At 37.4% G+C, this 27,800-nt stretch overlaps 1 protein-coding gene across 5 annotated transcripts in view; it reads left to right on the forward strand.

Annotated features, from left to right (window-relative positions):
* SLC16A7 (solute carrier family 16 member 7) overlaps positions 1–27,800 on the forward strand; it is a 203,911-nt gene that overhangs the window by 123,949 nt on the left and 52,162 nt on the right. For all 5 annotated transcript variants that reach the window (XM_025283877.3, XM_006077936.4, XM_025283879.3 and 2 more), the window contains one exon: positions 12,969–13,215. In XM_025283877.3, the coding sequence (XP_025139662.1) occupies positions 12,999–13,215 (217 nt within the window). In that variant the 5' untranslated portion in view covers positions 12,969–12,998. The remainder of the gene's footprint in view (positions 1–12,968; positions 13,216–27,800) is intronic.

Consider the following 27,800-nt stretch of genomic DNA (forward strand, 5'->3'; position numbering starts at 1 on the left):
TAAGACACAGTAGCCATAAGTTGTATAAAATATAGAAATGTGCACAGAAAAATAACCTGAGCCTAATGAATGTGTATGAATTTGGTCTGAACTATTGGTCAACTCAAGACTTGTTAATAATAAATAGGTAATAATCTTGAAAGTGGAATTTTTTAAGCCTTCATTGATTTTGGTCTAATTTGCAATTTTTCAGCTCAGAGACACTAAGATGTCAATTTAAGTAGAAGAAACAAAACAGGTTGGAGATAAGGAAGTGAAGAAGTATCTGAGTAGTGACTTGCAATGAGGTAGATGCAATTATAATTAAAGTCAAGTAAAATATGCTGGAGAAAGAGTAGAAAAGATAATATCCTGAGATAAACTGGTGAGCTATGAAAAAATAACAATACAGAAATCAGAGTACTGAGGAAAAAAATAACTCCACCATATAATGCTTTTTAAAAAGGCCTTTTCACTTTTCTCTGAGCATAGATTTCAATGGAAATCCTAACATCAACCCTGCTCATTAGTAAATTTCAATATTAATAATAATAACATTATTTGAATATTAGTATATTTAAATATTTATATTGATATAATGATTTTAAAATAATGGGCTTAAGATAATTAAGAAATGTTATTTATGGTTTGTTAAATGAAAAATAAATCATCCTGTTGTATTTCTGTGTTTACTCTAGCTTATAGATGTGATAAATGCTACAATAGTTTAAAATCATTAATTGATAATGAAAGATGTTTTAGATTCCTTTATGCAAGCAGGAAAATTGCAGAATGAGGACTTTAAACCTCATGATAGTTTATCAGATCAGATCAGTCGCTCAGTCGTGTCTGACTCTTTGCGACCCCATGAATCGCAGCACGCCAGGCCTCCCTGTCCCTCACCAACTCCCGGAGTTCACCCAGACTCACGTCCATCGAGTCAGTGATGCCATCCAGCCATCTCATCCTCTGTCATCCCCTTCTCCTCCTGCCCCCAATCCCTCCCAGCATCAGAGTCTTTTCCAATGAGTCAACTCTTCGCATGAGGTGGCCAAAGTACTGGAGCTTCAGCTTTAGCATCATTCCTTCCAAAGAAATCCCAGGGCTGATCTCCTTCAGAATGGACTGGTTGGATCTCCTTGCAGTCCAAGGGACTCTCAAGAGTCTTCTCCAACACCACAGTTCAAAAGCATCAATTCTTCGGCGCTCAGCCTTCTTCACAGTCCAACTCTCACATCCATACATGACCACAGGAAAAACCATAGCCTTGACTAGATGAATCTTTGTTGGCAAAGCAATGTCTCTGCTTTTGAATATGCTATCTAGGTTGGTCATAACTTTCCTTCCAAGGAGTAAGTGTCTTTTAATTTCATGGCTGCAGTCACCATCTGCAGTGATTTTGGAGCCCAGAAAAATAAAGTCTGACACTGTTTCCACTGTTTCCCGATGTATTTCCCATGAAGTGGTGGGACCAGATGCCATGATCTTCGTTTTCTGAATGTTGAGCTTTAAGCCAACCTTTTCACTCTCCACTTTCACTTTCATAAAGAGGCTTTTGAGTTCCTCTTCACTTTCTGCCATAAGGGTGGTGTCATCTGCATATCTGAGGTTATTGATATTTCTCCTGGCAATCTTGATTCCAGCTTGTGTTTCTTCCAGTCCAGCATTTCTCATGATGTATTCTGTATATAAGTTAAATAAACAGGGTGACAATATACAGCCTTGACGTACTCCTTTTCCTATTTGGAACCAGTCTGTTGTTCCATGTCCAGTTCTAACTGTTGCTTCCTGACCTGCATACAAATTTCTCAAGAGGCAGATCAGGTGGTCTGGTATTCCCATCTCTTTCAGAATTTTGCACAGTTTATTGTGATCCACACAGTCAAAGGCTTTGGCATAGTCAATAAAGCAGAAATAGATGTTTTTCTGGAACTCTCTTGCATTTTCAATGATCCAGCAGATGTTGGCAATTTGATCTCTGGTTCCTCTGCCTTTTCTAAATCCAGCTTGAACAACAGGAAGTTCACGGTTCACGTATTGCTGAAGCCTGGCTTGGAGAATTTTGAGCATTACTTTACTAGCGTGTGAGATGAGTGCAACTGTGCGGTAGTTTGAGCATTCTTTGGCATTGCCTTTGTTTTGAATTGGAATGAAAACTGACCTCTTCCAGTCCTGTGGCCACTGCTGAGTTTTCCAAATTTGCTGGCATATTGAGTGCAGCACTTTAATAGCATATAACAAAAAGTAGTTTACCATATACAAATGCCCTTTGATAGTTCTTTGGTATTCTTCTAGAATTATTTGCTTTCCAAGCATTGAGAAATTTGATTACTTTAATAATAGAATGACAAAATTCAATAATATATAAATTCAGATTATTTAGACAATTTTCAAAGACTGAGTGCTATTTTCATCTGATTTAACCACCACTTACAATCTGTCTCTTTCCTTTTCTGTCTTACTTAATAATATAGTTTTTATAAGATGCTATTTCCAGTGCTCATATGCCATCAATCCATCATGTTGGATTAACTGATGACTAAAGAGAAATGAAATTAAATAGCTAGATAGACAAATTTTTATTGTTTCCAAGAAACCAAAGATGATTACAAAAGCAGACTGTAAACATTCTGAAGACATACAAATCTTTTCAAAACCATTCTTTGACAAGATATAATATTTTCTATCAATTTAAACAATTAACATCTGTGGAATATTAATAAACTTACAGAAGTGTCCCTGCTAGGATGTGTCCATTTTTCAATAGAATCTATATTCTGTGCATTATTTGTGGTGAAAGTTTTTCTTTTTTTTTAATCTAAATTTATTTATTTTAATTGGAGGCTAATTACTTTACAATATGGTATTGGTTGTGCCACATATCAACATGAATCTGCCACGGGTGTATATGTGTTCCCATCCTGAACCTCCCTCCCACCTCCCTTCCCATACCATCCTTCTGGGTCATCCCAGTGCACCAGCCCCAAGGATCCTGTATCGAACCTGGACTGGTGATTCATTTCTTATATGATATTATACATGTTTCCATGCCATTCCCCCAAATCATCCCACCCTCTCCCTCTCCCACAGGGTCCAAAAGACTGTTCCATACATTTGTGTCTCTTTTGCTGTCTCGCATACAGGGTTATCATTACCATCTTTAAAAATTCCATATAAATGTGCTAGTATACTGTATTGGTGTTTTTCTTTCTGGCTTACTTCACTCTGTATAATAGGCTCCAGTTTCATCCACCTCATTAGAACTGATTCAAATGTATTCTTTTTAATGGCTGAGTAATACTCCATTGTGTATATGTACCACAGCTTTCTTATCCATTCATCTGCTGATGGACATCTAGGTTGCTTCCATGTCCTGGCTATTATAAACAGTGCTTTCATTTGACCTTAATGCTGTAGTTTTCTTGACATTTCAGGTAGGTTTCTAACATACAAATGTATCCATGGAGAGAACTTTTCCAGTTATTTTCTTAAAGTCTTGGAACATTAGATGTCTTTGACTATTTTGATCCATAAGAATATTTTAGATATGCACAGATAACATAATAAAAAATACTTAGGTTTCTTTTATGCTTGTTTCCTCTTCTAAATACATTAAACAAGAGTCTTATTTATAATTTTATTTATGTAATTTTAAGAGTCAGCAATGATTAGTGAAATCCAGTCCCTGACATTATTGTTTCACTTGGGTTTAATTTTTGATATTTCCTGAGCTTTAGTCTTATTTAAAAGATAGGGACAATATCTTATAGGGCTTTTGTGGAAATTTAGCTGAGTAAATAAATACTTGCTAAGCACTTAGCATAAGTACTCAATATTTGAGTCAGAGATCCCTTTATTCATTTTTGTATACTTATGACTTAAGTTACAGATTAATTAGATTATACTGCATTTAAATCAGTAAATTCATCAGAAATATATGAATATAGGAAAACAATAAAAATAGATGCAAAATTATTAATAATATTGTGTTAGGATAGTGTGATTATGTAGTTTCTTTATTTTCTTGGTTTTTAAATAGTATTCTATTACAGGGATCAGCAAACTATAGGCTTAGTCTAATTTGTAAACAAAAGTTTATTGGAATATCCACACATTTTTTTTTAGTATTGTCTGTGGCTGACTTTGCACTAAAACTATTAAGATATGAGTAGTTATGAGAGAGACCATACAGCCTGCAGAAACTTAAATATTTATTATCTAGTCCATTATAGGAAATGTTTGCTGACTCCTGCTTTATAACTATCAATGTTATAAAATAAAGAAAATAAAATGTAATTGTTGATCAAATTGAAAAATAGAGAGAATCTTCACCACAATTATCCAAAAGGAGAAATATCAGAAGGTGATAGAAAATGCTGGTAGATATGTCTACAGCTCATGCAAGAATCATTCCATTCTTTGGTTCACCATCGAACTGGAAGGGAAATCCAGAGCTATTAAGTATCAATTAATGAGATCAGGATGAACATATGGTGATTAAGTACTTAAAATCCTAGTCAAAGCAATTAGGTAAGAAAAAAAAATCAAAGACATCAAATTTGAATGAAGTAGTAAAAATTATCTGTTTCCAGATGACTTGACCTTATAGAAACCCTATACTCCATCAAAAAAAAAAAACAAAAAAAAACTGTTAGAACTATCAACAAATTTGTAAAGTTGTAGGATACAAAAATCAGTACACAAAGATCAATTGTTTCTATGCACTAATAATGAATTATTGGAGAGAGGAATAATACATTGTTGTAAGAAAAAAAAATTCATTTACAATAGAATAGCACCAGAAAGAATAAAATTCTTAAAAATACATGTAACCAAGGAAGTAAAAGATGTATACATTGAAAAGTATAACATTGATGAAAGAAATTAAAGAAGACAAAATAAATGGGAAGCTATTCCGTGTTCATTGATTAGAAATATTAATATTGTTAAAATGTTCATATAACCCAAAGCAATCTACAGGTTCAATGCAGTCCTTATCAAAATTCCAATGCCATTTTTGTTGAAATAGAACAATCAATCCTAAATTTTGTATGGAACCACAAAAGAGCCTGAGCAATCTTGAAAAAGATCAGGCAGTATCACACTTCCTGACTTATATTACCTGATTTCTAATTCTATAGAAATAGATTTATATTTCTAATTCTATTACCTGATTTCTAAGTCTATTATTTCTAATTCTTAGTCATAGAATTAGACAATACCACATTGTGGTATTGTCTAAAAACAGACATATACATCAGGAAAACAGAATAGAGAGCCCAGAAATAAATGCATGTATTCGTCAATTAGTTTTTGACAAAGGTGCCAAGAATATACAATGGGGAAAAGATAGTGTCTTAAATGGGTGCTGGGAAAACTGGATATTCACATGCAAAAGAGTAAAACTGCACCCCCATTTTACACTATTAATAAAAATCAACTCAATATGGATGAAAGGCTTGAACATGACCTGAAACCATAAAATTCCTAGAAGAAATATAGTAGGGGTTAGCTCCTTGACATTATCTTTGTGATGATTTTTTGGGGGATTCAACATCAAAAAGGCAACAAAAGCAAAAGTAAACAATTTAGACTATTAAACTAAACTAAAAAGTTTCTTCACAAAGAAGAAAACTGTCAACAAAATGAAAAGGCAGCCTATGAAATCGGTGAAAATACTTGTAAGTCACATATCCAATAAGAGGTTAATATCTAAAACATACAAGGAACTCATGCAACTCAATAGCAAAGAACACAAATAATCCAATTTTAAAATGGGTGGAGGACCTCGATAGGTATTTTTCTAAGGGAGACATAAAAGGCCAACAGGTACATGAAAAGGTGCTTAACATTACTAATCATTAAGGAAGTGAAAATCAAACCACAATGAGATTTTACCTCATGCTTATTAGAATGGCTATTATCAAAAAAAAAAAAAAAAAAAAAAAAGCAATACTGGAAATTATTTGGAACAAATACTGGCAAGAATGTGGAGACAATGGAAAACTTTTATGCTCTTGTTTGGAGTGTAAACTGTTTTCAGCCTCTATGGAAAAAAGTATAGAGGTTCTTCAAAAAATTAAATGTAGAACTACTACCATATGATTGGGCAGTTCTACTTCTGGATATATATGCAAAGGAAGTTCAGTACAGTCACTCGGTCATGTCTGACTCTTTGCAAGCCAATGGACTACAGCACGCCAGGATTCCCTGTCCATCATCAACTCCCAGAGCCTACTCAAACTCATGTCCATTGCATCAGTGATGCCATCCAACCTCTGTCATCTCATCCTCTGTCATCCCCTTCTCCTCCTGCCTTCAGTCTTTCCCAGCATCAGGGTCTTTTCAAATGAATTGGTTCTTTGCATCAGGGGCCAAAGTATTGGAGTTTCAGCTTCGGCATCAGTCCTTCCAATGAATATTTAGGACTGATTTCCTTTATGATTGGCTGGTTGGATCTCCTTGCGGTCCAAGGGACTCTCAAGAGTCTTCTCCAACACCACAGTTCAAAAGCATCAATTCATCAGCGTTCAGTTCTCTTTATAGTCCAACTCTCACATCCATACAATACTACTGGGAAAACCATAGCTTGGACTATATGGATATTTGTTGGTAAAGTAATGTTTCTGCTTTTAATATGCTGTCTAGGTTGGTCATAGCTTTTCTTCCAGGGAGCAAGTGTCTTTTAATTTCATGGCTGCAGTCACCATCTGCAGTGATTTTGGAGCCAAAAAAAATAGTCTCTTGCTGTTTTCATTGGTTCCCCATCTATTTGCCATGATGGATGGGACTGGATGCCATGATCTTAATTTTCTGAATGTTGAGTTTCAAGCCAATATTTTTCACTCTCCTCTTTCACTTTCATTAAGAGGCTCTTTCATTTCTTTTTGCTTTCTGCCATAAGGGTGGTGTCATCTGTGTATCTGAGGTTCTTGATATTTCTCCCGGTAATCTTGATTCCAGCTTGTGCTTCATCCAGCCTGGCATTTCACATGATGTACTCTGCATATAAATTAAATAAGCAGGGTGACAATATACAGCCTTGACATACTCCTTTCCTGATTTGGAACCAGCCTATTGTTCCATGTCTGGTTCTAACTGTTGCTTCTTGACCTGATTACAGATTTCTCAGGAGGAAGCTAAGAAGGTCTGATATTCCCATCTCTTTAAGAATTTTCCACAGTTTGTTGTCAACAGAAAATTGGTTCAGAATTGGGAACACGTGTACACCTGTGGCAGATTCATGTTGATATATGGCAAAACCAATACAATATTGTAAAGTAATTAGCCTCTAATTAAAATAAATAATTTTTTTTTAAAGAAATTATACAGAGTGAAGTAAGCCAGAAAGAAAAACACCAATACAGTATACTAACGCATATATATGGAATTTAGAAAGATGGTAACAATAACCCTGTGTACGAGACAGCAAAAGAGACACTGATGTATAGAACAGTCTTATGGACTCTGTGGGACAGGGAGAGGGTGGGAAGATTTGGGAGAATGGCATTGAAACATGTAAAATATCATGTATGAAATGAGATGCCAGTCCAGGTTCGATGCACGATACTGGATGCTTGGGGCTGGTGCACTGGGACGACCCAGAGGGATGGAATGGGGAGGGAGGAGGGAGGAGGGTTCAGGATGGGGAACACATGTATACCTGTGGCGGATTCATTTTGATATTTGGCAAATCTAATACAGTTATGTAAAGTTTAAAAATAAAAGAAAATTAAAAAAAAAAAAAAAAAATAAAATGTTTTCTCTGATGAAGGATGTCAGGAAGCTTGACTGATGTCAGAGGAACAAAGATGAAAAAAAAAAAACAAAAAAACGTAGGTTTCATTTTTAGCTTTAAAAGCTTTTAAATATATTTTACTGGGGCTGACCTAGTTATACAAAGCAAGCATACCTACTTAAAGAGATGATTAAACCCTAGTAGCATGGGCTGTAGTCTACATATAGATGTGATAAACCTTTATTTCCTGGATATTTCCCACAGGATCATGGTAACTGTAAACTTATAGTCACACTACATACTTTTCGCCACAATTATTAATGGAATCTTACTAGTGTTTCAGAAAAAGCAAACTAGTTCATCACACTAGCTGGTTAACTGACTCAGTATTCTTCCAATTTAGATCAGCCTACTGGAAAACTCAGTATTCATCAATGTGATGAACAAACTCTCTTTTTAAATACAATCTAATTTAAAGTAAGAAAAGAAATCAATCCAACCTTCTGTAACCGTGGCACTTGGATCTGTGGAACTCTCATCATCAAAACTAAAGAAAAGATACAAGACATTTCATTTTCCTTGTATTTTATATGAAGGAATGAATAATTATTAATGAATAATAATGACTGTTAAAGAACCATCTGTGCAAGTCTTTATTTATATAGATGCAAACCTGGCGTGGTATGTCTGTGAGTTCTCAAAATAAAAATGACAGCTACATTGACTTTGGTTTTATATGTTCCCACTTGTGTTATGCAATGATACCAATAGTTGAGATTTGCCTGCAATACTAATTATGTATGTTAAGACAAGCGTGAGTGGAGATAAAGCCAGTGGTGGGCCAGGAGTGGATGTCCTAAAATGGCATCGGGTCAAAAAGAAACCTTGATTTCATGGTGCCAGGTGGAAAAGGATATAGTTGGGACAGGGTGGATTTTCTTCCTTATGCCCTATTTCTCCCATGATACAAAGTGCTACTGTTCCGAACTTATGGTTACCAGCGGGGAGGGTGGGGTGAAGGGGTGGTTAGGGAGTTTGGGATGGACATGCACACACTGCTGTATTTAAAACGGATAACCAACAAGGAAGTACTGTATAGCACAGGGAACTCTGCCCAATGTTATGTGGCAGCCTGGATGGGAAGGGAGTTTGGGGGAGAATGGATACATGTATATGTATGGCTGAATCCCTTTGCTGTCTACCTGAAACTCTTACAACATTGTTCATTGGTGATACCCCAATATAAAATAAAAAGTTTTAAAAACCAAAAAAAAAAAAAAAAAAGAAAATTGGATCAAAGATTTACTGAACATGGCCCCACCCATCAGAACAAGATCCTGTTTCCCTCTCAGTCAGTCTCTCCCATCAGGAAGCTTCTATAAGCCTCTTATTCTTATCCATCAGAGGGCAGACAGAATGAAAACCACAGTCACAGAAAACTAACCGAATTGATCACATGAACCACATCCTTGTCTAGCTCAATGAAATTATGAGCCATGCCATGTAGGACCACCCAAGATGGATGGGTCATGGCAGAGAGTTCTGACAAAACTGGAGAAAGAAATGGCAAACCACGTCATTATTCTTGCCTTGAGAACCCCATGAACAGTATGAAAAGGCAAAAAGGTATGACACTGAAAGATGAACTCCCCAGGTCTATAGGTGCCCAATATACTACTGGAGAAGAGTGGAGAAATAACTCCATAAAGAATGAAAAGATGGAGCCAAAGCAAAACCAACACCCAGTTGGGGATGTGATGAGTGATGGAGGTAAAGTCCAATGCTATAAAGAGCAATATTGCATAGGAACTTGGAATGCTAGGTCCATGAATCAAGGGAAATTGGAAGCGGTCAAACAGGAGATAGTAAGAGTGAACATCAACATTTTAGGAATCAATGAACTAAAATGAAATGGAATGAGTGAATTTCTCAGATGACCATTTTATCTACTACTGTGGGCAAGAACCCCTTAGAAGAAATGGAATAGCCCTCATAGTCAACAAAAGAGTCTGAAATGCAGTTCTTGGATACAATCTCAAAAATAACAGAATGATCTCTTCATTTCCAAGGCAAACCATTCAATATCACAGTAATTCAAGTCTATGCCCTGGACCAGTAATGCTGAAGAAGCTGAAGTTGAACAGTACTATGAAGACCTACAAGTCCTTCAGAACTAACACCCAAAAGATGTCCTTTTCATTCTAGGGGACTGGAATGCAAAAGTAGGAAGTCAAGAAATACCTGGAGTAACAGGCAAATTTGGCCTTGGAATACAAAACAAAGCAGATCAAAAGCTAACAGAGTTTTGTGAAGAGACCATGCTGGTCATAGCAAACACCCTCTTCTAACAACACAAGAGAAGACTTTACATGTGGACATCACCAGATGGTCTATAGTGAAATCAGATTGATTATATTCTTTGCAGCCAAAGATGGAGAAGCTCTATACAGTTAGCAAAAACAAGACTGGGAGCTGACTGTGGCTCAGATCATGAACTCCTTATTGCCAAATTAAGACTGAAATTGAAGAAAGTAGGGAAAATCACTAGACCGTTCAGGTATGACCTAAATCAAATCCCTTACAATTATACAATGGAAATGACAAATAGATTCAAGGGATTAGATCTGATAGACAGAGTGCCTGAAGAACTATGGACAGAGATTCATGACAATATACAGGAGGCAGTGATCAAGACCATCCCCAAGGGGGAAAAAAAAAGAAATACAAAGGAAAGGCAATCATTATCTTAGAGAGATATCTGTATTTCCATGTTCACTGCAGCATTACTTACAATAGCCAAGATATGGAAACAAGCTATGTGTCCACAGACAGATGAATGGATAAACAAAATGTGTACACAAACGGGACTTCCCTGGTGGTCCAGTGGTTGGGACTTCACCTTCCAGTTCAGGGCATGAAGGTTCAATTCTTGGTCAGGGAGCTAGATCCACAGGCCTCGTGGCCAAAAACTAAAACAGAAACAGAAACAATATTCTAGCAAATTCAATTAAGACTTTGAAAATGGCCATCCAAATGTATATATACACACACACACACACACACTTACAATCACTCATACACACAATGAAATATTATTCAGCTTTAAAAAATAATGAAATCTTGCCATTTGGGACAACATGGATAACCCTGGAGAGCATTATGCTCAGTGAAATAAGCCAGATGGAGAAAGATAAATCCTGCATCATGACATTTAGATGTGGAATTAAAAAATCATACTTGTAGAAACAAAGAGTAGATGCTAGTTGCCAGAGGCTGGGGGATGTAGAAATGTGGAGAGGATGGTGAAAAGGTATAAACTTTTAGCAATTATATGAATAAGTTCTCAGGATCTAATGTATAATAAGGTGACTACAGTTGATAAAATTGTGTTGTATAATTGAAATTTGCTACCTTAGTAGAACATAAAGTGTTCACACCAAAAAATGTAAATATGTGAGGTGACAGTTGTATTGATTAATTCAATTGTGGGAATCCTTTCATAATGTATATTAAATCATCTTGCACATTTTAGATATACTTTACCTTTATTTGTCACTTATAACTCAATAGAGCTGAAAAAAATCAAAAAAAGAGGTTATTATGGTTTAATGTCTGAGAACTTCCTTGCAGATATGCCTGACTCACAAAATGTAAAATAAGTCTTTTAATCTGTAGTCTGTTATCTGTTAATTGCAGATTATACCAATTTCTCTCCATATTTGAAATGCTGTAAAATATTATGTTAAAAAAATCTTAAGTATATTTTCAAAAATTAACATTAAAAAAAAAGAGTAAAAGTGATAGTTTTCCACCCTGTTACTTCCATTCTACTACTCATCATTGTAGTATTTATTCTAGGGAAGCAGTGCTCTACCTATTTTAAGTTTCATTTTTATCACTTTGCCTGTATGTGTTTCTGAAGGTAAAGTCCTTGGATAGAATTATGGACAAATTATAAGACTAAAGAATATTTTCACAAAATGTGGAAGGTGATATAGAAGATCACTGAAAATATCTTAGATATAATTTGACATCAGACAAAAATTAAACCTCTGTTTTTCTTCGTAGATACTATTTTAGGTTTGTTTTTTGTTTTTTTTTTTTTTTTTTTTGGTAGTTTTCCTGGATTAGTGGCAGATTTAGCTTTTATTTGCATATTTTTGAAATTATCTTACCAACGGACAAGTGTTTACTTTTTCCTCTATATTTCAACTGAAAAATATTTGCAAATGGAATGAGAGTAGTAAAAAGAAGATGCTGAGAAGTATTGGCAATTACAGCTAAAAGCCAAGTAAGCAACATCATTCTACAAAGAATATTGATGCTAGGGAACCAAGGTTTTCTTAAATTTAATTTCAGTTGTATTAAGCTATATGTGATCATTCCTTCCCACAAGAGAGTGGGTACTCTATACCATAAAGCTAGCAGTTAAGTGTTCCTGTTGTTGTTCAGTCGCTCAGTTTGCGACCCTATGGACTGTAGCCCACCAAGTTCCTCTGTCCATGGGATTCTCCAGGCAAGAATACTGGAGTGGGTTGCCATTCCCTTCTCTTTACGGGTTCCTAGGCATATCCAAAAAGAAAGTCCCTTCCTTTGACTAAAAATAACATACAATCTGTTTGATTGGGAGCATTTCACTGCTATGAAGAATTCATAAAATGATAGGTAGTACCAGTTTTGGAAGTGCATTAAAATTAATTTATTAGAATCATACAATTTCTAATCTTATAATTTTAGGAAATATTGATAGATACCTGCTGAAATATTTTTAAATATTCTCAATTACTAAAATTGGAAAAATTATAAAATATGCCTACTATTCTCTAAAATTCATCAAATGTAATATAAGATCCTTTTAACCTTGGTATATATAATCTTAAATGTTTGGATTAAGAAATCATTCTGTTTTGAGGGATGACAGCTCCATTTATCTTAGAAATCAGAGTGAGATAGCGTTTGTTTCTTTGTTGGTACTTTAGTATAGATCTGAACTTAACTTTCTCTTTGAGTGCTTTTTGTTTCCGTGAACAAAATGCTTTCAGTTTTTAGCTCATAACAGAGTTACATACCTCACTCTAATTTTTTGGTAAATTTGCTGATAACTTCCTGAATAGCAGAATATTAAAAAATATTTATGAAAATTATACAGTTGTAGTTAATGTAATAAAAATATAATATTATTTTGGTAACTCAAAAGTGACATGAAAATGCAAGTATGGCCTAAACTATTATTTCATTTTTTTAAACACAGGTTACTTGAATTTCAAATAGAGAAGCAGAAATGCCGCCACCTGGAGGCACCCCACCCCTACATCCACCTCCTGATGGAGGATGGGGCTGGGTAGTGGTTGGAGCAGCTTTTATCTCCATTGGATTTTCATATGCGTTTCCCAAAGCTGTCACAGTATTCTTCAAAGAAATCCAGCTCCTATTCAACACTACCTACAGTGAAATAGCATGGATATCATCCACGATGCTGGCTGTTATGTATGCAGGAGGTAAGCTTCTTTGGACTAAATTGATTTCTGGTTTAAGAAAACAATTGCTCCATGCCACAGTATTTTACATGTAGTATCTTGGTACATTAAAATCCTGTTTTCAGATTACCCTCACTTAAAACCAAGAAGGATAATTAGGGCTGAATTTTTAGTGATTTTTAGTGATTCAGCATATTGAACTATTCACTTCATTCTGAGTCTTACTAGAGTATTTATTTGAATGAGCATGGCTTTGCACAAACTAAGGTTTACTAAATTATGGAATTTTTAACGGTGGCAAATTTCCATTTAATTTGGAATAGAGGCTATACTATAATGTTAGTATCATTTCATAATATTCCTGCAATTGGTAGACATGCTTTCTTATGAATGGGAAAGAAACTCAAGTTGCTGACAACCTATTTTCTAAGCCTAGGAAGTAATTCACTTTAAGCTGCAAAAATGGAGTGTTATCATGTACATTCTGGATCCATTCAAGTTTGTATGAATAAAATCATTCCTTACCTCTGTAGCTTATTAAATTTGTATTTATTTAATATAAATTAAATATTAAATATCTGTGTAGCTTCCTTAAATATTTTAACATTTAAATGGTTGCTTGACAGTTTTCTTGTTACATTCCATGTTCAAATGAGGGTGTGATTCATGAGGGATAGTGAATAAATTGGTACCATAGTAGTGTGTTGGCCAAAAAGTTCATTTGATTTTTTTTTCTGTAATTTGGCTCTAGTAGTGCTTAGTTGTCTTTAAAGTCACTTGAAACAATTTTGTTGAATTGTATTATGACAGATGTCATAGTGTGTGTTAAAAAAAAAAGCATATTAAAGTTGGTGCACTTTTGTGTAGCTATTTTAATATTGAATATGGAAGAAAACATTTTTGGCATATTATGCTTTATTATTTCAAGAAAGGTAAAAATGCATCTGAAACACAAAAAGATTTGTACAATGTATGGAGAAGGCGGTGTGACTGATCAAAAGTGTCAAAAGTGATTTACAAAGTTTCCTTCTGGAGTTTTCTCTCTGGACAATGTTGTACCATTGGGTAGGTCAGTTGAAGTTTATAGTGATCAAATCAGGACATTTATTGAGAATAATCAATGTAATACCATGTGGGAGGAAGCTGACATACTCAAAGTATCCAAATCAAGCTTTGAAAAGCATTTGCACCAGCTTGGGTATGTCAGTCACTTTGATGTTTGAGTTCCTCCGTAAATTAAGCAGAAATAAAACCTTCTTGGCTATATTTCCACATTATATTTCATTAAATATAATGAAATGTTTTTACAACAAATTGTGATGATGAAAACTGGATACTATACTATAATGTGGAATAGGAGAGATCATGGGGCAAGTGAAATGAACTATCACGAATCACACCAAAGTCCAGTCTTCATCCAAAGAAAGTGATGTGTGTATGGTGGGATTAGATGGGAGTCCTTTATTATGAGCTCCTTCCTGAAAACCAAACTATTCATTCCAACAAGTACTGCTCCCAGTTAGAACAACTGAAAGCAGCACCTGAGGAAAAGCTTCAGAAGGAGTAAACAGAAAGTATGTAACTTCCCATCAGAATAATCCAAGACCACACATTTCTTTGATGACCAGGAAGACTGTTCTAGTGTGGCTTGAAAGTTCTGATTCATCCATCATATTCACCAGGCATTGCAGCTTCAGATTTCCATTTATTTTGATCTTTTTAAAACTCTCTTAATGGAAAAAATTTCAATTCCTTGGAAGACTGTAAAAGGCACCTAGAACAGTTCTCTACTCAAAAAAAGACAAAAAAGATTGGGAAGATCAAATTATGAAGTTGCCTGGAAAATGGCAGAAGGCAGTGAAACAAAATGGTGACTGCATTGTTCAATAAAATTCTTGGTGAAAATGAAAAATGTGTCTTCTATTTTTATTTTAAAACTGAAGGAACATTTTAGCCAACCCAATACTGCTGACTATTAAAAACTACTGGATTATTAGTGCATTTTTGTGTCACCTATCAGCTTTAAATCAATCCCAACATCAGACAAGATTGTCTACAGATTTTTTTAGTCATTACTTAAAATATTTAGATTTTAGGATTTTCATTTTTCAACTGGATATTTGACTTTAAGGTACAGATAGAGACTCAGAATATAAACACTTAGAAGTGTGTGTTAGTTGCTTAGCCATGTATGACTTTTTGTGACCCCATGGACTGTAGCCTGCCAGAGTCTTTTGCCCATGGAATTTTCCAGTCTAGAATGCTGGAATGGGTAGCCATTCCCTTCTCCAGGGAATCTTCCCAACCCAGGGGTTACGGGTCTCTGGCATTGCAGGCAGATTCTTTACCATCTGAGCCACCAGGGAAGCCCAAACACTTAAAGAAGTTATACAAATCATCTTTCAATGTCTTACTTTATAGGTGAGGATAATATGGTTCATAGTGATTGTGATATAAGATTAGGAATAATATCAAAAACGTGTTCACATTTATTTTCAGCTCAGGCCTCTCTAAATGCTTAGTGTCTCATATGACTTAATCCTCTTAACATTCTGTAAAATAAGAATTACTGCTCTCCATTCTATAGCCAAGGAAATTGATAAAATACTTTTCCTAGTTCAAGCAACTCATTAGGGACATAAATTGAGACCCCCCACACACATGTAATCACTATGCTCTTCTGCCTTTCTCTTCCCTCTGTAAAATGGCAGGGCTATATCTGTCCAAGGCCTTCCACAAACCTGATTCAGGTGCTGCCCCACCAAGGTTTTTGCTTTAGTGATATAATAATTATTCTTTTTGCTGTTTTTGTTCAGTCACTCAGTTGTGTCCAATTCTTTGCAACCCCATGGACTGCAGCATACCTGCTTTCCCTGTCCTTCACCATCTCCTGGAGCTTGCTCAAACTCATGTGCATTGAGTCAGTGATGCCATCCAACCATCTCATCCTCTGTCGTCCCCTTCTCCTCCTGCTTTCAATCTTTCCCAGCATCAGGGGCTTTTCCAATGAGTTGGCTCTTCACATCAGATGACCCAAGTACTGGAGTATTGAATTATTCTTCAGGGTATAGTCTTTTTTTTTTGGTACTACCAAGGTAAAAATGTGATCCCCCAATAATCCTTTGTGTGTGTGTGTGCGTGCGTGCATTGGTGGGTATTTTCTATTTTCCATAAGTCAGTGACTTTACATTAATCCAATATATGTCTCTATTACCCTTTTGGTTGCATTAAATTGATGCATTTATGTTCCAGTACCAAAAGATATCTTTAAAATGCTATTTGGGTGTGTCAATGGACAATTCTGCTTTTAAAACACTTTGAGATTCTCTGTTAGACAGTTGCTTTAAGGGTTGTCCTGTGTTGTCTCTGATGACTGTAGAAACAGTAGATACTGTGCCCTCAGTCTAGTTCATCTATCCCATGGGTCAGGTGTTCCTTTATAATGTTTTGCTAAAGCAACACTGATAACTGTTTTGTCCTGAGTTCTAAAACATGCTAATGTTAAGATATGTAGTTTCCTGCTTCTTAAATACAACTGAAATGGATTCCTCTAGTGAATTTGTGTAGGTCTACTTAAATTTGGACTTTGGGTTCCATACATTCATAATTTTCAGTTGAGTTGATCATTGACTAACTTACAAGCAACACAAAAATGTATGTAACCTTTTTGAAAGTGAAAGTTGCTCAGTTGTGTCTGACTCTTTGTAACCCCATGGACTGTACAGTCCATGGAATTCTCCAGGCCAGAACACTGGAGTGGGTAGCTGTTCCCTTTTCCAGGGTGTCTTTCCAATCCAGGGATCGAACCCAGGTTTCCCAGATTGCAGGTGGATTCTTTACCAGCTAAGCCACAAGGAAAGTCCAAGAATACTGGAGTGGGTAGCTTATCCCTTCTCCAAGGGATCTTCCCAACCCAGGAATCAAACCAGGGTCTCATGCATGCAGGTGGATTCTTTACTAGCTGAGCTATCAGGGAAGCCCAAAGCCTTTGTAGTCTTCCTTTAATGAACTCCATCCAGATAGACAGAGAATTAACAAAGAGAGCATGGAAGGTCATATGGATATTTTAAGGGCCAGGCCTAGAAGGGTTAAAAGACATTTCTGCACACCTTCCCTTGGTCAGAACTTTTATACTGCCCTACCTAAAGGCTTCCCAGGTGGTGCTAGTGGTAAAGAACCTGCTTGTCATTGCAAGAGACATAAGAGATGTGGGTTTGATCCCTGCATTGGGAAGATCCCCTGGAGATGGGCATGGCAACCCAGTTCAGTATTCTTGGCTGGAGAATCCCATGGACAGGAGTCTGGCAGGCTACAGTGCATAAGGTCATAAAGAGTTGGACACTACTGAAGGGACTTAGCATGCATGCAGACCTAGAGGCAAGGAAGGGTTTCTGAAAATTCAGGGTTTCTAGAGGAAGAAACAAAATAGGATAACATAGAGCAAGTCTTAGACAGAGCTTGATATCCCAATAATCATTCTCTATCCAATGAAAGCAGGATGTATTTATAGACTTAACCATGATCATATGACAGCCTTCCACTCCCTGGTTGGCTCTGAAAGAATGCTTAGAATGAAGAACAGTCCAATTACTTTTCTCAAACCAATAAATCTCAGCATCAAATTATAAATAAGTAAATAATATAAATGGGGCTTCTCAGGTGGTGCTGGTGGTAAATTTGAAGACCGTAAGGCAAAAGGCATATAGTTTACTATTAAGAACAATGAGTCTCTATACCAAGTAACTGAAATATTGTGTTCAACATAATGCTAATTGCTTTAGCTTAGAGAACATCTAAGATCTGACTCTCATTAGGGCTTAGCACTCAACCTATTAATCACCATGGTGGGGTCACGGGGTAAGATGGAGTGTGTTCAGAAGCTTGGCCTATGATGTCTGGGCTGGAGTCTCTTGTAGCAATTAGTTGGCATCTAGGCCTTGGTAGCAAGGTATTATCTTCCCTTCTGATGTCTGAATTAAAAATGAAACTAATAAAAGGAATGCAGGAAGGATGGCAAAGAATACAAATTATGTTTATCCCTTACTTCATCCTTAGAATAATAGCATTAAATTACAGCAACCCATCTGGCCAGCCATATGGTCTTCTGGAGTTCTAAAGAATTTTAGCAAATAGGTCAAGCAGAGTGGTCACCCCATTAATAAAGCACTAATTAGAAGTAGAAAACATATTACAATTTAAACTTTCCACATTGTTTAGACAGATATAAGGATTCATTTTACAAACAGTAATTATGTAGGATTAACTTTTAGTGCAATGTGTGTCTTTGTTACTATATCAAAAGATAATGTGAACACAGTTAGCTATACAATTGTAGAACACAGATTTGGGGCTGCCAGTCTCTGTGAGAACCTCATGTTATTTTTCTGGTATATCTGTTATGACTCGGAATAATCAGCCATTCTAAAGAGGAGAGTTGGCTTTGTCTCCATGGCAACTTACTCTTCGGTTTTATGCGAGCATTGACTGTCAATTGTGCTAAAGTAAGGGTGATGGTTTTATGATGGATTACTTTACACAAGGGACCAAGCATCAAACCACTGAGCTTATTTTACTGGAGGCAAACAAGCAAACGGTTTTAGGAATAGGAGGTTGGTGACCATGGTATATAATGTGTATTTATCTAATCTTTAAAGTCAAAATAAGTTCACTATATTATTTTACTTTGTGTTCTGACTATGTTTGCAGACTGGAGACTATTAAAATAAGTCATATAGTGCTGTATCTTCAGTTCAGTTCAGTTCAGTTCAGTTCAGTCTCTCAGTCGTGTCCGACTCTTTGTGACCCCATGAATCGCAGCACGCCAGGCCTCCCTGTCCATCACCAACTCCCGGAGTTCACTCAGACTTAGGTCCATTGAGTCAGTGATGCCATCCAGCCATCTCATCCTCTGTCATCCCCTTCTCCTCCTGCCCCCAATCCCTCCCAGCATCAGAGTCTTTTCCAAAGAGTCAACTCTTCGCATGAGGTGGCCAAAGTACTGGAGTTTCAGCTTTAACATCATTCCTTCCAAAGAAATCCCAGGGCTGATCTCCTTCAGAATGGACTGGCTGTATCTTAGCAGCAGTTAAAAAAGGAAAGCTCATCCTAACTCGGTGATTGTGATACCTAGGACTTTCAGCTTCCGCTTAACTTCACAAAACCCAGGAAGTACCAGGTACACTTGGACAGCCCTGCACAAGAAGTTTATGTCCTTCTTACACCTATGCCATAAGTACCTGTGCTCAGTCATGTCTGACTCTTTGTGGCCCCATGGTCTGTAGCCTGCCAGGCTCCTCTGTCCATGGAATTTTCCAAGCAAGAATACTGGAGCAGGTCGCCATTTCCTTCTCCAGGGAATCTTCCCAACCCAGGGATTGAACCTGCGTCTCTTACATCTCCTGCATTGGCAGGTAGGGTCTTTACCACTAGTGCCACCTGGGAAGCCCCATACCTATGCCATGGTGCGTAATTTTTTTCATCTATGAGTGTATGTATTGCTGATTGTCCTAGGAAATTTGGTACAATGTGGCAGAAGTCATTTTGCTCACCAAACTTCCATGTGCCCTTGAATATTTCCCAGCTTCTTTACACTCAGGTTGAGGCCAAGTGACTAGTTCAGACCAATGAATTGTGAGTGGAAGGATGTTTCTCATCCTTGGACACGTGAGCAAGGCAGTTCTAGCTGATGCAATGTCTTCCTTTTGCCCACAACCTTCTTGCATATGATTTGCTACAATGGGAATATTCTTGGCCCACTTTATATTAATACTTTGGATGAGGAAGAAAGGACTTTCTATTAAGCTTCTGCAGTTTTGTCATGTGGAATAAAACCTAGATTATACTAATCAGTATAGACATGAAGGCTTATATTGTCATGTAACTATAAATTATATAAATTTTAAGACTAGAACAGACTATAGGATGTCCTTAGTCATTGAGTTTATATTATGTCATAAGGTTTGTACGTGTGCTACTTTTTCAGTTCTCTGTTAGAGAAGAGTAAGCCTTCAGTATCACAAATGAAAAAGGAGTCATATGTGAAAATCAGCATTGTCAATTTTCAAGGGAATAAAAGTGAGAGGCGGATACTTCAAGACACAGAAATAGGGATAAAATAAAGCCCATGGAACTTTCTTTGTCCCTCTCAAGACAAGGATGGAGGAGGCAGGAGTCAAGGGCAGATCCCAAGTATGCTTAGGCCTTTGAAACTATTCAGGGAGATACTTTCTTACAGAAGGCTGCTAATCCAGTCCACATAGTATTGGATTGTTACTAAGGTTTATTTTCAAAAGAGAGAATTTAAGAAACTTTACTCAAATCCCTTTTGATATGTATGTTTTAGACAATGAACATTTTACTTACTGACCTATGGAAAGAACCTACCTATTAATTTATTCCTTGGCAAGAATAAGAATATCTTTCCTGATTTTGGGTTTAAAATTACTCTAAAATATGCTATTCTTTCATAGTTTATGCAGATGTGTTTTGGCTGCAAATGACAGAAACCTTATTCAAATCCCCTAAGGCTTAAAGAGAAAACATCCTGCATGAAGATCAGAAAAGGGGCTCAGGTAACAGAATCTTCCAGGTCAGCTAATGCAGATGACTGCTATCTGTCCATCATATTGCTGTCTCCCCTCTACTCTCTGGTGGAATATCTTTGTCTGTTTACTTTAGTAGCCTCCTGCTGACACAAGGAAGATGATTAACAGCTTCTACATCTTATATTTCAGTCTCAAATTTGACATAGGGGAGACTGCTTCTCTTCCTTAAGTTGTATATAGACAAATTCTGGGGAAGACTGCTAGAATCTGGCCTACTTTTCATCTGCCCCTGAAGGCAGTGGATGGATGAGAAGCTAACATTGGCAGCCTAGGTGGAACTGTGTATTTGGTGTAGGAGATGGGCAGTTCCCTAAAAGAAGGATAACACTCTTCCTTGAGGAAGGAAGGCTCTTGAAGAGAAAGCAATGTGTCCATGACTCTTTTTAAAGGAGCTTCCTCAGTGGCTCAGCAGTAAAAAATCTGCCTGTAATGCAGGAGATGCAGGAGCCCCGGGTTCAATCCCTGGGTTGGGAAGATCCCCTGGAGAAGGAAATAACAACCTACTCCAGTATTCTTGCCTGGAAAATCCCATGGAGAGAGCATCCTGGCAGGCTGTGGTCCATGGGGTCCTAAAGAGTTGGGCCCAACCGAGTGACTAAACATGGCACTTTAAAAAATAGACTAATATATGATTTCCCAGAAATAAAACCATATGCCACTTTTTTACTAATCACTCAGTCGTGTCCGACTCTTTGTGACCCCATGAATTGCAGCACGCCAGGCCTCCCTGTCCATCACCAACTCCCAGAGTTCACTCAAAACTCACGTCCATCAAGTTGGTGATGCCATCTCATCCTCTGTCATCCCCTTCTTCTCCTGACCCCAATCCCTCCCAGCATCAGAGTCTTTTCCAATGAGTCAACTCTTGGCATGAGGTAGCCAAAATACTGGAGTTTCAGCTTCAGCATCATTCCTTCCAAAGAACACCCAGGACTGATCTTTAGAATGGACTGGTTGATCTCCTTGCAGTCCAGGGGACTCTCAAGAGTCTTCTCCAACACCACAGCCTTGCTGCAGTACTGGGTTAATGGGGCCTGGAGGCCCTAGGGGCAAGGAATTTTATGAAAGTAAGTTCTGACTTTGTACCCTCATGGGGAGGCAGGGAATTATGAAGTTTGGATTACTCTAAACTTAGGAAGGTTTTTCAGATATATGAATGGCCCTATTCCCTGAGTCAGGAAGATCTCCTGGAGAAGGAAATGGCAACCCACTCCAGTATTCTTGCCTGGAGATACCATGGACAGAGGAGCTTGGTGGGCTACAGTTCATGGGGTCACAAAGAGTCGGACATGACTAAGGTCACATGAAAACACATATGATGGCCCAAAAGAATGAGCTATGTCCACTTTACCACCTGAAAAGTAGGAGGCATAGGGGAAATGCCACAGCAAGCATGAGTAAATGCAATACTCCTTTCAAACTGATTATTGACCTATTAATTTCTTGCTCTATCCTCTGTTTCCACACTTTATTGGCACAGGTTGCTCTAGTAAGCTCTCCTGCTCCTCAGGGAAATACAAGATTAAGTTCCTACAAGCTGCTGGTCATGTTTTCATCAACTGATCAATAGATAACTTTGTTTTATGTGTGTTTCTATTTAAAGACACCTTATTTAATATATATCATCAATTCATTAACATGAACCTCATGGCAAACAGCACTGTTACTTGTGGCTGAAAGAAAAATGTATAACATGTATATTTCTCTTTTGAGGCTCATCACAGTCTTCTAGTGCTTAGTAATCCTAGGCAGCAACTAGAGCACTAGGTTTGAAAGCCATTTCAGACAGCAAAATCACCAGTAGAAAGTGATTTGGGAAATGTAGGAACTAGATAAGGAGACCCTTGTTTATCGGTTGAGAGCTGAAACAAGAAGGCAGAGTGTCACCTAGTTTGACACCTCAGTTGGGAACATGCATGGCAACTGGTTCCAGTTTGTTTCCACTTTGCACATCTCCAGGATGACAGAGAAATTACTTCAAATATTGATTTGATGCTTACAAATGCATTTTAGGGAGCAGACAGGTTTGAAAATGCAGAATCCAAGGATAATGAAGATCAACTTACCTATAGAATTTATGTGAGAGAATTACTGTTCCTATGCTGTACAAAAAAGGTTTGGAGTAACCCAGTTTTTATTATAGTTGTTTTATCTATTGTTTTTAAGAATGAGATAAGCCCGCATAGTCAAAAAGTTAACTTACATTTACATTTATGATTGTACTGATGCAATTGATTATCACCCTCGATTTTACTGAAGTTCTTATTAGTGGAATACAAATTTCTCAAGCTATTAAAGAAATAATAATGATACTTAGAATCTTTCTAGTCACTAGGAGGGCATTAAGTGGAAAGCTTTGGGAAGCTTCTGTGGGAGCTATGATACATTTTTGAAGCGATACTCAGTAGCCTTACATTGTTCTCATTAGAATGTGCTCTGCACTCCCTAGGAATGCTTTATGGTTATAGTGTGTTGTTGGTTCATGCCATTCTTCTCTGGCCTCACCTCCCATGCAATCAATGATTGGATTAGATGTAAATCCAAGGAACCAAATGGAAGCAACCTATATATTTTCTCAGCACCCTAATAATGAGTGTGTATTCCTGGAAGACTGAAAAGGAATAAATCCAATAGAACTTTGGTCTACTTTGGATTCATGTGTTCTTTACAGATGATGAGTGAAAATAATTTGTGAATAAGAACATGCGTAAAATCCAGATAATGAATAAAGAAGAACAAAAGGATAAACACTGTGTGTGTATTAGTGATTTGGAGTTTCTTTTAATTTTTCCAAACTCTTAGTGTTCAGGTCCACAACTTACATTGATGAAGAAAAATCATCTAGAGACCAAAACGATTTACAGTAGCCTCTTAGTCTTATTAAATAGGAGAAAAAAAAATCAGAGTAAGATCAAAGTATTTGAAATTTTATCTCAATTGTTGTAAGCCTTTGGGATGTTAGTGGAAAGGTGAAATATTATGTGCTGTGGAAATGATGGTTGTGAAATCCATGTGGCAGAAATAACAGGCAGTTGCTTATTTGACTTTTGGGCTACAGAAACTATTTTTGAAACAGAAATCTTTCTCAATGTTGCAGATTTCTGTCATCTTCCAAAGAACAGACATGGATCTAGAGATGGAGAAACTTTTCAAAGCCTCCCTGTTTTCTTTTATCTTATTGTCTGGGATAAACACCCCCCTCCCCCCCAGTATCAGAAATAGGCAAAGGATTGAATTTTAATAACCTCATTTAGAATGTCCTTGAACACTTTAGAGGTTGTCATCAACCTTCCAAATACTTCTTGGTTATGAAGAGTATTTCACAATTAGTTTAAAGTATATATAAAATATCTAAGTAGAGTTAATTTTGCCTTTTCAGATAAAGAAAAACAAGTGTAATGAGATGACTAAGATGAAATGAACTATAAGCCTTTCTCATGAGCACTGAAGCTATCAAGAAATATTAAGTACCTTTATGTTGTGGCAAAGATATTACTTAGAGGTGTTCCTTAAATCAAACATGATATGTTTTAGAAGCTGGATAAAACTTTACAAGGGCAGGATAACCTCTACTCCTTAAAGTTGGCTCTCATGTTAGTTCATATGCAACTGAAGTAGAAGTTTAAGGCAATTTATGAGTTTTCCTGACAAAATAGTGTGGCCCCTATGTACTACAAACATCCCAAAATATGCACGTGAGAGAAAACAAGGAAAACGTTTTTATCCACCTTGTATTTAAGTTTATATTTGTGACCTCTTATTCTTTTTAACTGGTATTAATCTCATAGGTTTAATGAATGGTATAGCAGTTAATGGGAGAAGGCAATGGCACACCACTCCAGTACTGTTGCCCGGAAAATCCCATGGATGGAGGAGCCTGGTAGGCTGCAGTCCATGGGGTCGCACAGAGTCGGACACGACTGAAGCGACTTGGCAGCATAGCAGTTAATATTGAATAATCAGCAGATACAGATTTTTTTTTCTATCTACTGGTAAAGAAAGAAAATAGAAATGATTTATTTCTGTATTTTCTGTAGCCATTCCTTCTCCCCTGGAGAGCCAGTAGTAGTGGCAGAAAAACATATCTCACCAGGAAACCTGAATTTCTATTTGGTTTCAGACATATTTGTTGCTTTAGCTAAGTGGCAAATATTTACCATAGAATGAATTTAATAAGTCCTAAATTAAATTAGCTAAACATTTGAATATTAGTTTTACCTTCAATGATCAGATCAGATCAGATCAGATCAGTCACTCAGTCTGTCCGACTCTTTTCGACCCCATGAATCGCAGCACGCCAGGCCTCCCTGTCCATCACCAACTCCCGGAGTTCACTCAGACTCACGTCCATTGAGTCAGTGATGCCATCCAGCCATCTCATCCTCTGTCGTCCCCTTCTCCTCCTGCCCCCAATCCCTCCCAGAATCAGAGTCTTTTCCAATGAGTCAACTCTTCGTATGAGGTGGCCAAAGTACTGGAGTTTCAGCTTAAGCATCATTCCTTCCAAAGAAATCCCAGGGCTGATCTCCTTCAGAATGGACTGGTTGGATCTCCTTGCAGTCCAAGGGACTGTCAAGAATCTTCCCCAACACCACACTTCAAAAGCATCAATTCTTCGGTGCTCAGCCTTCTTCACAGTCCAACTCTCACATCCATACATGACCACGGGAAAAACCATAGCCTTGACTAGACGAATCTTTGTTGGCAAAGTAATGTCTCTGTTTTTGAATATGCTATCTAGGTTGGTCATAACTTTCCTTCCAAGGAGTAAGCATCTTTTAATTTCATGGCTGCAGTCTCCATCTGTAGTGATTTTGGAGCCCAGAAAAATAAAGTCTGACACTGTTTCCACTGTTTCCCCATCTATTTCCCATGAAGTGGTGGGACCGGATGCCATGATCTTCATTTTCTGAATGTTGAGCTTTAAGCCAACTTTTTCACTCTCCACTTTCACTTTCATCAAGAGGCTTTTGAGTTCCTCTTCACTTTCTGCCATAAGGGTGGTGTCATCTGCATATCTGAAGTTATTGATACTTCTCCCGGCAATCTTGATTCCAGCTTGTGTTTCTTCCAGTCCAGTGTTTCTCATGATGTACTCTGCATATAAGTTAAATAAGCAGGGTGACAATATACAGCCTTGACGAACTCCTTTTCCTTTTTGGAACCAGTCTGTTGTTCCATGTCCAGTTCTAACTGTTGCTTCCTGACCTGCATACAAATTTCTCAAGAGGCAGATCAGGTGGTCTGATACTTATATAATATTCATGACCTTTCAACCGTCACTGTTTGTTTTTTTTTCTAAAAAGTGATCCTTTTTCCACTGACAGAGTGTTTCAGTTTCTTGGTAGTGTTTAATTGTTGATTTTTAATGCATACATGCAAATATATAAAAACTTTCAAAGATTAATAACTGATTTTAAACTAAATTCCCAAACAAAGGAGGTCTTTTTTTTTGCCACTTCTCCCGCCTTGTTTTTTTTAGAAGGACAGTATGCATGCATGCTAAGTCGCTTTAGTTGTGTCTGACTCTGTGCTCAGTCATATGACAGTAGCCCACCAGACTCCTCTGTCCATGGGGATTTTCAAGGCAAGAATACTGGAGTGGGTTGCCATGCCCTCCTCCAGGGGATCTTCCTGAACCAGGGATCAAACCCATGTCTTTGTGTTTGCTGCATTGGCAGGTGGGTTCTTTACCACTAGTGCCACCTATAGCATAGTGCAGATAGTGGTTTAGGGTATAGACTTGGATTTGACTGCCCAGATTCCAGGCCTGCCACTAACTAGTGGAGTAGTTCCAACAAGTTATTAGATATCTCTCTACTTCAGTTTCTTATAAATAAAATGCCTTTGCTTCTTTTAATGAATATACATTTCTGAACTCTAATTCAATTAGTTTGATCCCCCTAATTAAACATGATACAAAAGAACAAGGTGGTTACTGGGGCAAACATACTTGCCATGTAAACCTGTGTATGTGATGTTAATATAATGCTCTAATCACTTAATTGCAAATACATGGGGAAAAAGTAGAAGCAGTGACATATCTCCTTTCTTGGGCTCGAAAACACTGAAGATGGTGACCACAACCATGAAATTAAAAGATGCTTGCTCTTTCGGAGAAAAGCCATGACAAACTTGCTACTGCTAAGTCGCTTCAGTCATGTCTGACTCTGTGCAACCCCATAGATGGCAGCCCACCAGGCTTCCCCCGTCCCTGGGATTCTCCAGGCAAGAACACTGGAGTGGGTTGCCATTTCCTTCTCCAATGCATGAAAGTGAAAAGTGAAAGTGAAGTCGCTCAGTCGTGTCCGACTCCTAGCAACCCCATGGACTGCAGCCTACCAGGCTCCTCCATCCATGGGACCCTCCAGGCAAGAGTACTAAAGTGGGGTGCCATTGCCTTCTCCCATGACAAACCTAAACAACATATTAAAGAGCAGAGACCACTTTGCCAATGAAGGTGTGTATAGTCAAAGCTATGGTTTTTCCAGTAGTCATATACAGAGGTGAATGTTCAACCATAAAAGAAGCTGAGTGCTGAAGAACTGATGCCTTCAGACTGTGGTGTTGGAGAAGACTCTTGAGAGTTCCTTGAACTACAAGGAGATCAAACCAGTCAATCCCAAAGGAAATCAACTCTGAATGTTCATTGAAAGACTGATGCTGAAACTGAAGCTCCAATACTTTGGTCACCTGATGTAAAGAGCCGACTCATTGGAAAAGACCCTGATGATGAGAAAGATTGACTGCAGAAGGAGTAGAGGGCAGCAGAGAATGAGATGTTTGGATGGCATCATTAACTCAATGGACATGAATTTGAATAAACTCCAGGAGATAGTGAAGGACAAGGGAGCCTGGCATGCTGCACTCTATGGGGTTGCAAAGAGTCGGACATGACTGAGCAACTGAACAACAATAACAACAACTAACATTGAGCTTATTTAAGTTATTTCAAAAACTCAAAATTATCCAAAGGCTGGCACAGCATCTACAGTGTAGAAA

This window comes from Bubalus bubalis, chromosome 4 (genome assembly GCF_019923935.1).
Source record: "Bubalus bubalis isolate 160015118507 breed Murrah chromosome 4, NDDB_SH_1, whole genome shotgun sequence".
Taxonomy (NCBI): Eukaryota; Metazoa; Chordata; class Mammalia; order Artiodactyla; family Bovidae; genus Bubalus; species Bubalus bubalis.